The following is a 13,389-nucleotide window of genomic DNA, read 5'->3' on the forward strand; positions in this document are numbered from 1 at the left end:
AAGAGAAAACCCTCCAAGTGGGTTATATTTTTCACATACTTATAAGAATCACTTTCTTTGAATAATTAAATTCAATGTTTACTAAGGATAAACAACATGCTGGATCTATATTAAAACATAGTTCCAACTGCATCATTTTGGGAATGGCTCTTTTGGGGAGGTCTTGGAGTCCAAAAGAATGAGCATAATTTCAAATTAAGGAACAGGTCCAAACATGCTAATATGACAGTCAAGGGGTGGGTGTCCAGTGCAGTAGTTAAGACACGTCTTGAGATGCTTGCATCCCATATCAGAGTAGCTGGGTTTGAGCCCTGGCTCTGATCCTAATTATAGCTTCTTGCTAATGTGCACCCTTGGGAAGCATGAGTGATGGCTCAAGTAGTTAGGTCCCTGCCACCCACATGCGAGACATGGGTGGAGTTTCTGGCTCCTAGCTTCAATCTGGCCCTGCCCTGGCTTTTGTAGGTATTTGTGGGAGTGAACCAGAAGATGGGAGATCTTTTTACCTCTTTCTCAGTCTCTCTGCTTTTCAAATAAAATAAGATGAATAGTCTGATGATAGAGGAAAAAAGGAAAGAGTTAGAAAGAAGGGAAACCACAGTTCAGTCCCTCAGTCCCTAAGGACTAAGATCCCATCACTCAGGTTTGTTTTTCTTTTTAGAATTTATTTGTATTTATGTGAAAGGCAAAGTTACAGAGAGGGAGGAAAGGTTGGCGGGGGGTAGAAAGATCCATCCTCCATTCGCTGGTTCACTCCCCAAATGGCCACTATGGCTGGGGCTGTGCCATGCTGCAGCTAGGAGCTTGGAGATCCCTCTGGGTCTCCCACATGGGTGCAGGGGCCCAAGCACTTGGGCCATCTTCCACTGCTTTCCCAGGTGCATTAGCAGGGAGCTGGATCAAAAGTGGAGCAGTCAGGACTTGAATCGGCACCCACATATCATTTGGTTTTGAGCCCCTATGGCTTCTAGCCTAACATCTGATACAAGAAAATACACTTTTGAAGTGATGGAACTTAACTTTCATATTAACATTAACTCAGGTGGCTGAACACTCCAGCTTGTCTCAGGCTCGGCTGCCTATGAGAGTCCCAAATCCCTTCAACAGCTGCCTTAACTGTGTTTTCTTTGCAGAAGGCAGTTAAAGAAGCTGTGTGGCAAATGGAACAGCAGACCCAACTCAAGGTTCTACCTCAAGAGTCACATGCCTTTGGCAACCCCTTCAATCCATGAGACTTTGGCTGTGTTCCTGTGTATGCTAACCAGTAACATTTAGTTTACCTGGGCCACCTAACACAGCTTTTCTCAGGCCATTAGCAGGGAGCTGGATCAGAAGTCGAGCAGTCAGGAAACAATCTGGTGCCCCTATGGGATTCTAGCATCGCAAGAGGTAGCTTTACCCTCTGCACCACAATGCCAGTCCCCTGGCATTTTCTTAATTAAAAATGTTTAAAACATTTTAATCAGAATGCTTTGGAGCCAATGCCTGGCGATGGACTACTTACAGATGTGTCATGCTGTGACCCACGTTACTTGGGAAACAAAACAGTGCGCCTTCTCTGTGTCCCTTCGCAGCAAAAAACTCAATGATTGCACTAATCAGATTCAAGATTTAGAACCAATAAATCTACTATAATATAACCAAAAGGTAATGGTTTCTTGGCTAATGAAAGGTAAATCTCAAATGAAGCTGCATTTTGAGAAAGTTCATGCATTAAGTTAAGCAAAAATTCTCATCACCTACCTTTTAGTGGGTAACCCAACTGCTTGAGGAAAATAAGAGTTTTCAGAGAATTCAAAGATAATGTTAAAGCTCTTGCCTCCTTTTAGGGTGTCTCAAAGTATATGGCTTTGGGAAGGAATGCTACATCTCAAGCTTTTTTCTTAATCCCAGTGTGATTTTTAAGTCTACTGTACAATGACACCAGAATCCTCTCGCTATGTAAGCAGTTTATGGAAGATTTTAGAAGCATGCAAGCCCTGCCTGAAAGCTCCAAAACAATCCAGCACATCAACTACACTGACCAAGGCATGAAAATGAGAACACAACCTTCCACTAAACAGCCAGACGATTCTTCTTATTTGTCCATGAAGAGAAACTCAGCATTATTTAACCTTTTCCCTAACATGGACAACATTAAAAACCACTTCACTTACGAATTTAGCCAGCTAAAAGTAAGCCTGAACTGGAAATGCCACAGAGAACTGCCATTATGTTCATAATTCAACTTTGTGTTATTCAGAGCAACCTAAGGGGTAGCTTTTGTATAGCACAAAATATGAACTACATGTTTTTGAAAGGTCATGGGAACACTAGGAGACAAGAATAAAGTGAATTAGTGAAAAATGAATTCAGTGCAGATTCTGACATTAGAAGTCAAAGTTAATACAGTTTCATACTAACAAGGTACCATCGATCTCTCAGAAATGGAAAGCTGCAACATTAAAATAACTTGCTAAATATTTCAAATAACTATTTGAGTTTTTCCCTCCACAAGGCAGATAAAAGGTTCTCCTTTACCTCTGTGTGTATAATTTGTTGTTTGCCTTAAAAAAAAAGTAATTTTCTGAAAGTGCATTTTCTTTCTTATTAAGAACCCCAGTGACTCAACAGCTAAAAAAGTAGACTCTAAGAGAGCTGGAAAAGATTTTGCTTGATATTAAATTATATTTTTGTTAGCATTAAAATATTTTTCCAAGTTCACTATAAATGTTGATGTAAATTACTGCTTTAAAAGAGTATGCATGTGTATTTTCTGATAAAATACAATCTCATACTTTGTAAAGGTTTCATGCATTAAAAAATTACAGAAAGACATTTCAAGTAGAAAATTAGCTTACATTCTTTTTGAAGAACAAACAGATTAAATTAAAACCTCAAGGCCAAGGAGACTCAAAAGGAAAGACCAAGTTCTTATAATTATGTTAGGGAGCCAGGAAGCATGGTACAAATGATACTAGAAGTAACTCTAGGTCAAAAGGATGCATATTCAAAAATTATTTCCAAGTTAAACGCTTCATGAAATAAATAAAAACAAAGAATTCAACACCATAATTCACAGAAAACAGGAAGATGTCCTGTGCATATTGAAAAACAACAAATTGAAAAGGGGAAGAAAATTAGTCATGTTATTGGCTAATCTAAAATTTTCAAGAAAACACTAAATTTGCAATGACTCATGATATACTTAAGTAAAAATTGAAACTGTCAAAATCAAATCACTTATATAAATCTTCAATCAATAAAATCAAACATTTTATCATACTCATACTACCTAAATACAAAAATTCCTTCAAATATGTTTATTTCAGCTTTATATTCAATTAGCTCATAATCTATGTTACTACTTTAAATCAAATGGAAAAATTATTTTGTCATTCAGGTAGTACACTTGGGCAAATCTAATCTATTTTACTATTCTATTTTAAAATAATTTAAGAAATGAGAAGTATAAAGATAAAAATCTTAATATGCAGTTTGGTAAAGTTCAAGTCAGTCTTTGAACAACACGTTTATCTATCCAGTAAAGCTTGTGTTAATGCGATGTAAGAGTTTGGCAAATTCAACTTTAATGGAGCATAAAAGTGCTTTTGCTTGAAAGTGAGATCATTTTTAAAAATTCAGAGCATGATCACTTTTTCTTTTTTCGTAGGAACAATCTGATACAGGCAGCAAAGCTTAAATAAACTAGAAACATTTCAAATGATCCATAAAGGATTAATAAGCACTGCAGGAAGTCCTATAGGCTCAGCGTATACATTTTCCATCTTTTCCCCCCATGATGGGCATGATATGAAATTCTAAACAGAAGTGAAGTTTCAAAGTCTCTGAATGTTAAAGGGCCGTTGTGTTGAGGTGAGAGGTCAAAGCTTAGGGCTCTCTAATTTGAAATGGATCAAAATTACAATGGTATCAGGAAAAAATCATTCAAATGTGGACATTCAATTAAAAAGGTCTTCTTGCAGATGTTAATAGCCAGTGGTCAGAAGCAAAGCTAAGGCAAAAGGAGTAGTGGTGAGCTATAGGCCACTAATATAACGAGAATAAAATGACAGCTATTATTTTGGCAGAGATAATCTATGCTGAAACACAAAACACACACGCACACAATTTCTTTCAATACAATTTTCTTGTCTTCCCACTGACTTCTGTGATTACCACAGAAAGCAGGGTTCTAAACACATTTCTCAATTGAATCCTCAATCAATAATAGTAAAAAATTCAGATGGAAGATATGGGAAAATGCATTATAGCATTAGTAACTGTTTGCAAAATAGGCTGAACTTATCAATATGCACAGAAGTTGATAAAAACCTCAGATATCTAAAACATATCATATTTTTGTTGCCCCAAAGGTTAGTCACATTTCTTACACTCATCAAATTCAAATGCTTTTCATTCTTAGGTTGATTAATCTTTCTTCTTAATCCTTACATTTATTAATTCTTCTAGAATAAATGTATCTCATTAAATTGTTTTAAATAAAAATTTATCAAGCCCCAAAAGTACAATGGCCTATTTTTTATGTAAAACAGAAATACCAAGTTTTCCTTGTAACAGACATTATTACTATTCAGCACTGGGTTTTAAATTGAAGTCAATAAAGATCACAGCTTTTAGTGAACACTCAGGGTTACTCCTAGAGTATACACTCAGGGTAAGGGCAAAGTATTCCTAAGTTTTCACACAAACTTTAGAATACGGATATTTAAAAATCTCTGGTATTTCACAGCTCATTTATACAAACAAATTATTCACACTACTTCAGTGAGATTTCTTAAAATGAAATGCAAGTAGAAAGACAGGTGAACACTTACCAATACCAAGGAATGTTGGGCTCAACAAGAGAATAACTTAAAAACAGACAAAAATTTGTCTCAAGTAAAGACTCTTAGTGTTGGAGTACAACTGTCAACCTCTCATATATTAGCCATCTCTCAGGCCCTTACTAAGGCTTTGGTTATTTTATTGCTAATTCATACCACCATTAAGAGATGGGTTAAAAAAAAAAAGTTGAAGCAATTCAAAAGTCTACAGCACTAAATTCAATCATTCAATAATCATTTTATATTTTGAGCTTTCTAGTAATTTGACAGACTAGGATGCGGATTGTCAGCCTTTTATGTGGAGGGTAGATGGGCTTTGAATCAGTGAGGTTCAAATTTAAATCCCAACTCTACAATATATTGTCTCCTAACATCGGATGAGCTTCTTACTGCAAGATTCAGCTTCCTTATTGCTGAAAATGGAATAAATACTGCCCACCTAACATAAAAAAAGTTAGCTGTTGAACCTCCTGCTCTCTAGAAGTCTACAACCTTATAGGGAACAAAATCATTTGCAAGGTAAAAGAATTTAAATATTAAGAGACTGTGGTAAAAGAAATTGGAGGAGAAAAGTTATATATTCAGTGTTCTTTAAGGATTCGGAGGAAAAAACCTTTCACAGCAGTGATATACACAAAAGGCTTCCCAGAAGTGGCATGGGTTTGGATCCTAGATGAAGAAAATGTAAAAAGATAAAGATGGCAAGTGGGTGAGGACAATTCTGGTAGTCATGAGAAAACAAGATGTCCTGTCTGGAGGAATGATAATTTGAGTGTGTTTTCGGATGGGAGGGTCCATGGGGAGGGAAGAATAGATGAAATAATGTCCCAAATGCTAGAATAAAGTTTCACTATAATTCTTTTTTTTATTCTTGTATATTTATTTATTTATTTATTTTTATTAAACTTTTATTTAATGAATATAAATTTCCAAAGTACAGCTTATGGGTTACAATGGCTTCCCCCTCCCAAAACTTCCCTCCCACCCACAACCTTCCCCTCTCCCGCTCCCTCTCCCCTTCTGATCGCATCATGATTCATTTTCAATTCTCTTTATATACAGAGGATCAGTTTAGTATATATTAGGTAACGATTTCAACAGTTTGCCCCCATATAGCAACACAAAGTGAAAAAAAAAATACTGTTGGAGTACTAGTTATAGCATTAAATAACAGTGTACAGCACATTAAAGACAGAGATCCTACATAATATTTTTTTAATTAATTTTCTATGCCATTTCCAATTTAACACCAGGGTTTTTTTTTTCATTTCCAATTATCTTTATATACAGAAGATCGATTCAGTATATAATTAGTAAAGATCTCATCAGTTTGTACCCACTACATAGTTTCACTATATATCTCATCAGTTTGTACCCACTGTATAGTTTCACTATAATTCTACATAGATCTAACTAAACACCATAGCATTCTTGAGCATGTATAAAGTGTTTATGTTATATTCTAGAGCAGTATAAAAATAGGATGGGACACTACCTACAAAGCTAAGGTAAACAAACTATCCAAACCCATCTGTCTTATACTCAGGATAATTTAACACATGTAAAGCAACTATGATTAAAAAACAATAAGTTCCAGAAAATCCAAAATGAAAGGAAGATACAAGGGCTCTTTAAAAATACTTTTTAAGAAAGCATGAAAGAATATGGATGTACACATCTAATGCTAAACAAATGTGTGTAGCTGGAAGTAAAGCCTAGCACAGAACAACATTCAGATTAGCTATGGGTAAAAACTTTCGAATGTGGAGCTTGCAAAGATGAGAAGAGAGCCCAGCAAGAGACTGCAGCAGCACTATTAATGCAAAATATTCAAAAGATTTTCAAAGCACAGTGGCAGAAAGATAGATTTCTCAAGATGTAGTGTTTTCGCCTGGGTGACCTGCAGACGACATGTTAGTTCTACAATTTATGACTTCTGGATTAAAGCCGGGAGGAGGGGCATGTCCTTCCAGACATGGAGAGCCTTTAATGATAGCACAGCTCCAAAACTGCACAGTGATCAAGAGTTAGTGAACTAAGAAAAACCTCAGCAAGTACTCCCTCAATTATTTCGGCCCTTGGGCATTTCGATGGGAAACTACTCATTGATATTATGCTTTTCCCAACATTCATTTTATAGAATATCAAGACAGAGTCAAATGTTGACTCACTATGGTAAATAGAGAGGAAAAAAAGGCTGCTTTGATTTCTTTTCCTTTATTGCCACCTTGGTTTTGTGTTTTAGAATGTCGATTAGGTTTGCAAAGAGGGTAGTGGATGGGAGGAGGGCATGCTCTTCCCTTCAATGAAGACAAAAGATAGCAGCTATTCCATTCTGTTGTGTGAGCAGGTTACCTCCCTTAATTCTCTCACCATCATATTAAACTGTGATTTTCAACAGAGTCCTTAAAAAATGTATTACATGTTACCTGTTATTCTAAAATAATTAATAATCAATTATAAGGAAACAAAAAAATATGGTAAAAATTGTTTCTTTTCAGACCAGCTAAAAATTTCAGAATTAAAAATGACTAGAAAGGCAAACTGTTAGGTATTCAGAGGAAAATGTGAATGTTTTCCCAAAGGCATTATTAACAATTAATAATCATTACACTGGTGCCTTGTTTACCTGACCTTGTGTAAATTCAGCAGCCTGGTAATTAGACCCATATTTTGCACATTTGTATATTTCCATGCATAGATTTGACTCATTCATTCATCCATTAAAATTTGCTTGACAGACGTAGATGAATAATCAAGCTACAATTTGTATTTACTGGATTATAGAAAATTGCCCAAACTGTTAAGTTCAAGGAAAGCGCATTCTTGTCTCTCTCTTGTGACTGATGTAAAAGCAATTACACATCAGAGGATTGCCCCAAAGCTCTCAGAAGAAGTGGCACTGCTTTTGCAATCTGGGGGTCTTTAGCGATGTGGTTTTTTCCCGAACGTACAGAGACTGTTTAAAGATTAACAGAGGGAAGAAAATATCCATGTGTATGTAAGTTTATCATTTAACTTGTTACAATGCTACTTTATAGTTAAAAACAACAACAACAACAACAACAACAACAAAACCAAGGTTCTGATCACCATCCTACATCTAAAATAAACAATGATGAAGCCTTATACCGCAAAGGTAGTCGAAGGTTAGAAGAGGAGCAATAAGACCAACTTTTTGATAAGATTACAGATGCTCCTCTTCTCCTAGAAAACAAATATCAACAAGACATGACCAGAACACTCCCTATTATCAAACAATGAGAATCAAAGGCACAGGACTGGCGCTGTGGCACAGTGGGCTAAAGCTTCTGACTGTGGTGCAAGCATCCCACATGGGCGCCGGTTTGAGTCACGGCTGTTCCCCTTCCAATCCAGCTCTCTGCTATGGCCTGGGAAAGCAGTACAAGATGGCCCAAGAGCTTGGGCCCCTGCACCCACATGGGAGACCCAGAAGAAACTCCGGGCTCCGGGCTTGGGGTAAGCCCAGCTCTGGCTGCTATGGCCATTTGGGGTGCGGAGTGTACCATCGGATAGAAGACCTCTCTGTCTGTAACTCTACCTCTCAAAACAAATCAATAAAATATTTTGAAAAAAAAAAAAAGTCAAAGCACTTTAAGATTTCATTATTATTGTACTATGCAAAGAAGGAGAACATATTTTTGTGCTAACTGCTCCCCTAAACTCTGATATTTAATACCAGGGAGATGTGTCATCATGTGGAACTGTATTTTACACCACAGTATTTATTTTGCTTTTGCAGTCACTAACCGAACCATCGCTAATATACATTTTCTGGTCCAAGATACAGTACTTCTTTTACACAGCAGAAGATACAACAATTTTGCTGTCTTAAATTCATCTTTTCAAACTGCTTATTTTGATTGTCTGCTTTAGAAGAAAGGGAGTGATTCCTGACTTCAAAAATGTATGTGTATAACAAGCATTATCAGATTTTTAAAAATCTTTTCAAACATAAACCAAATTTTCTAACAATATACATAAAGATGCAAGTATACATTTTATAATTGTTTCAAAGAACATTTATCTCCACAACTGAAGAGGAAACAAGGAGTACCTACTTTCCACAAACATGGTAACAGTTATGCAGCTCAGAATTTGGTTCAAAGTGAATTCTTTGGGTAAGCAATGATCACACATCACAAGCACCTTACTTATAAATTCAACCAACAGAGAAGCTCCCTAAACTTCCAAAACATCCAACTGGTTCATTTTAACATCACCAAAACCTAATCTGTTTCTTTCAAGCCGCTGATCTTTTCTTCCTATAAACAGTGATAACAGATATCAAACACTAACTTCTGTGATGATGGCCTAAAAGTGTCAAAGAACCAAGCAAAATACTAGCTTAGAAAATGAGATGCTCTTACAATCCATGTTTATAAATACAGAAATGAGAATACAGGTGTATCTAGGGAGCGTGTCTTCCGAGAGAACAAAGTGTCTGCTGAGGCTGTGGCACTGGAGCAACCTTTCAGGGGATCTCACATCAAAAAGACATGGTCCTGGCAGTGTAACGTGATAAAACAACTCTGATTTTAAAACAAGCACATAGGAGCCGTGTGCTGCACTCCTGGTCTCCAAGAACAGTGGGGATGGTGGTGGGGGAAAGGCGTTACAGTGTTTTGAAAGGGTAGAAATTGCTGCTGAGGGAGTCAGAAGCTGCTCAGAGCTTTACCCAGAGCATGACTTAGGTGATTTTTTTCTTTGGTTTGTTATGTTTGGTTGGTTGTCTTTTAAAGGTTCCAAGTGCTGCAAATTGCATTTGCTCTACCTGTTCAAGAGAAAGTGAGGGAAGGAGCCAAACGAAAAACAAATGGACAGCTATCCTATCAACTGTTAGTGATGGTCTGATGGAAAATATCATCTAAACCCAGGTCCATTCTCTGGCTCTAACTTATACCTGCAGCGTTGCTTCTATCACCTTCAGAATGAAAATGAGCCACTGCAGTACTATTGTCAAGAAATAACTAATTCTGTGCCACATGATCAAAAATGGAAAACAGTAATTTTGAAAGTGGACCAAAGACAGACGTTCCCTAAAACCAAGGCCATACAATGCTAACGAGTACTTCACTGCTGAACTGTCTTCTGCCAGTGTATTGGTTGCATCATAACCACTATTTAAGAAAGAAAGGGAGAGGTTCCGGTGGTTCTAGGACAAAATTAGATATAATAAACTTTTCTAGAGCGTCCTTCCTCTACATGTCCTGGTACAAAATGTCTGGATTATACCTCCTATTATCGGTCATTTTCTTATTATACTGATTGTCCATAATACGTCAGAAATACCACTGAGAATATGATCAATAAAATTAACAGCTTTCTAACAGGAGGCAAAGACCACGTAGGCCCCACCATATTCTGCAAAAGTATATCTGTGTATGCTAGGCCTAGGAATAAGCATGAAAAAACACACCTGCATATGCACATGATGCTAAGGGTTTCTCAAAACTGTATGTCTGTCTATTTGGTTATGGCATTAATAGGAAAAAGCTAAGAATGCCTGCCTGCCTAGATTTAAGAGGATCTACATCAAAAGGAGTTTGAAAACCAGCTTTGGTACAAAGAAGCTAGTTTTCTCTGGTTATGGTCTAGCGGGCAGGAAAGTGCTATTAAGAGAAAATTTAAAGGTTAAAATATGCACTCAGTGTGTGTAATGCAAGAATAAATTCTTGGAGATTCCTAAAGTGATTGAATTTTGGAAAGCTAGGGAGAATAAAGATGACATCCAAAAAATACTGTCCAATGGTTGTGGAGTCATTAATTAAAAATTAAGAACTGACTATTTAACTAAATAATGCACTCAAGGCTTTTCTGAAGGTTCCAAAAATCATTCTACCACACAAATAAGAGAATCCTGTGTTTGCCATGTCCCCTGACACTATGCTTTGCTCAGGTGACATGAAGCTAACCACAAAGGAACATAGGACACCTTCTGTTCACAAGCTCCTAGCCTGTAGGAAGGGGCCAGTCACACTGGTGGGAGGTGCCATCACAGAGGTATACACAAAGGGTTACTAGAGAACACAGAAGAGAAAGACATTCTGCCGCAAGTGCCAAGTGAGGACAACTTTCCAGAGACTGTGCCACTGAAGGCAAATTTCACAAAATGGGGCATTGCAAGTTGTGGGTCACAGTTCTAGGCAGAGGCGATGGCAAGGAGGAGAGCATGGCGCCAGCAAAGCATGTGGAATGTCTGACGATACCAAGCTCTCTGGCATGGCGGGCAGATGGCCTGCAGGGGACAGGGAGAATGAAGAAGGGGGAAAGGCTGGCTAGGGGCCTGATGCAATGCCACAGAACTTGAATTTTAATCTGTAAGAAACATGCAACTGTAAAAGATTTTTAAGCTGGAAGATGACATTATATCTTACTGTGGAAAAATAATCCTCAAAACTAGAGAAACAGAAAAACAGTCCAAGCTAGGGAGATCCAGGGTGGGAGGGAAGTTATGGGAGGGGAGAAGCCATTGCAACCCATAAGCTGTACTTTGGAAATTTATATTCATTAAATAAAAGTTTAATAAATGAAAAAATAAAATAAAAATTTACTTATTTTCACTTTGCTTGAAAGACAGAAAGATTTCTCATCTACTGGTTCATTCCTCAAACACCTGCAAAAGACAGGGCTAGACCAGGCCAAAGCCAGGAGCCTGGAACTCAATCTGGGTCTCTCATGTAGGTGGCAGGGACCCAAGGACTTGTGCTACTTTTCAGGATGCACATTAGCGGGAAGCTGGATGGGAAAGAGAGCCAGGATTCAAACCAGGAACTCTGCCATGTGATTTGGGTTTCCCAAGTGGTGTCTAACCATTGAGCCAAATGCTTGCCCCAGTTTGTCTCTTTCTAGAAGGCACATTAAATCCTCTTGGGGGGGTCGGCGCTGTTGCACAGCGGGTAAAGCTACCGCCTGCAGTGCTGACATCCTATATGGGTGCCGGTTCGAGTCTCAGCTGCTCCACTTCCCATCCAGCTCTCTGCTTTGGCCTGGGCAAGCAGTATAAGATGGCCCAAGTCCTTGGGCCCCTGCATCCACATGGGAAGAACCCGAAGAAGCTCCTGGCAGCTGGCTTCGGATCAGCACAGTTCCGGCCATTGTGGCTGACTGGAGAGTGAACCAGCAGATGGAAGACCTCTGTCCTTCTCTCTCTCTGCCTCTCCTTCTCTCTCTGTTAAGTCTGACTTTGAAATAAACAAAATAAATTTTAAAAAAACCCTCTTGGTAGATGAGATCAGGAACATAGTGTTCAGGGAAGAGGATCCAGATTACCTCAGTCCTGACTACTCTATAGTTTGCAAGTATTTCCAAGATTCCACAGGACCCTGAAAAAGGCAAAAGCATTTCAAACGATGACAATCCTGTTTTCACTTAAGTTCCTACATGTTGAAGAAATTGCAGGATCCCATTTTTGTTACCTGATTGCTCTGTGGAACACTGGGAGATTGAGAGATACAGCTCAGGGATTACCTTACTTGGACTTCCTGCTTGTGCAAAATCAGGCACTTCCTGAAGATAGGAAGCTGAAACTAGACAAAGACTCTGGTGAGTCACAGCCCAGGTTTGGAAGCTAGCGACATGACTACAGATCGCAGAGCCACTGCAGAAGGCTGGAAAGACCATAATTCCTAAGCATACTAAAGATAGGATGAAGTCATGAATCACTATATGGGAGGTCTCCTAGAAGACATACAGGGAAGATGACATTTCTATACACAAGTACTCCTCACCTAGGTTTATAAACTCGAATCTACAACAGAGAAAAGACAAGGTTGAGTAACGCTAATTATCTGCCATTTATCAAGTGCCAGCTATACACATAAAGACTTAATAATGATGGCAGTTTCTCTCTAAAAATGTAGAAATATTAAATAAGAGGCAATGAGATTTTATTTGCATAAAATTATTTTTGATCACATGAGAATTCTTTATTTTGGAAATGTAATTCTCTCCTCATTTATAAGTACACAGTCACCTCGATACAGGTGTGAAAGCACACATACCTTATATTTTCACATTCTCATAGGTAACCCATAGAAACTATATTTTAAAATGTGCAGTGTTTCTTATACATTACCTTACATTAGAATTCATCAACACTTTTTCTTGAATTTAGTAATCACATAGGCAACTTTTTCAGCCACAACACCAGAAATTTCAATCTTAGTTCTAGAGGGGGCTAAATCATCAGATACTCTTAAAAAACAAACACTCTGCTCAGGTGGACCTAATGTGCAGCCAAAAATTGAGACACGTCATCTTTGCCTGGTAAAGAGGCAAGCATGTGATACAGAAGCTTAAGTTTCTAGGACACAAGTACTTAATTCCCAAATAAGACTTGACCATACATTATCCCAATTCACTGGTAAGGACAACATTACAATTCACTGGTTCCCCTCCCCCTTTTTAAGTAATTTTCTTGTTTTGGCTCAAAACAATACCTATCTATTATAAAATATTCATACAGAGAAAAGCAATATGGGAAATATAAAAATGACCTACAACTTTCACCACTCAGATATGACTTTTGCCATATGCTAAA

At 37.8% G+C, this 13,389-nt stretch overlaps 1 protein-coding gene across 3 annotated transcripts in view; it reads right to left on the bottom strand.

Annotated features, from left to right (window-relative positions):
• Positions 1-13,389, bottom strand: part of POLA1 (DNA polymerase alpha 1, catalytic subunit) — a 330,395-nt gene that overhangs the window by 131,347 nt on the left and 185,659 nt on the right. The window contains exon 35 of one of the 3 annotated variants that reach the window (XM_062183594.1): positions 7,623-7,785. The exons of the other annotated variants lie outside the window; for them this stretch is intronic. Coding sequence (XP_062039578.1) covers positions 7,714-7,785 — 72 coding nt within the window. The 3' untranslated portion in view covers positions 7,623-7,713. Of the gene's footprint in view, positions 1-7,622; positions 7,786-13,389 lie in introns of those variants that run through there. 3 annotated transcript variants of the gene reach the window in all.

The sequence above is a fragment of the Lepus europaeus genome, chromosome X (genome assembly GCF_033115175.1).
Source record: "Lepus europaeus isolate LE1 chromosome X, mLepTim1.pri, whole genome shotgun sequence".
NCBI classification, from domain to species: Eukaryota; Metazoa; Chordata; class Mammalia; order Lagomorpha; family Leporidae; genus Lepus; species Lepus europaeus.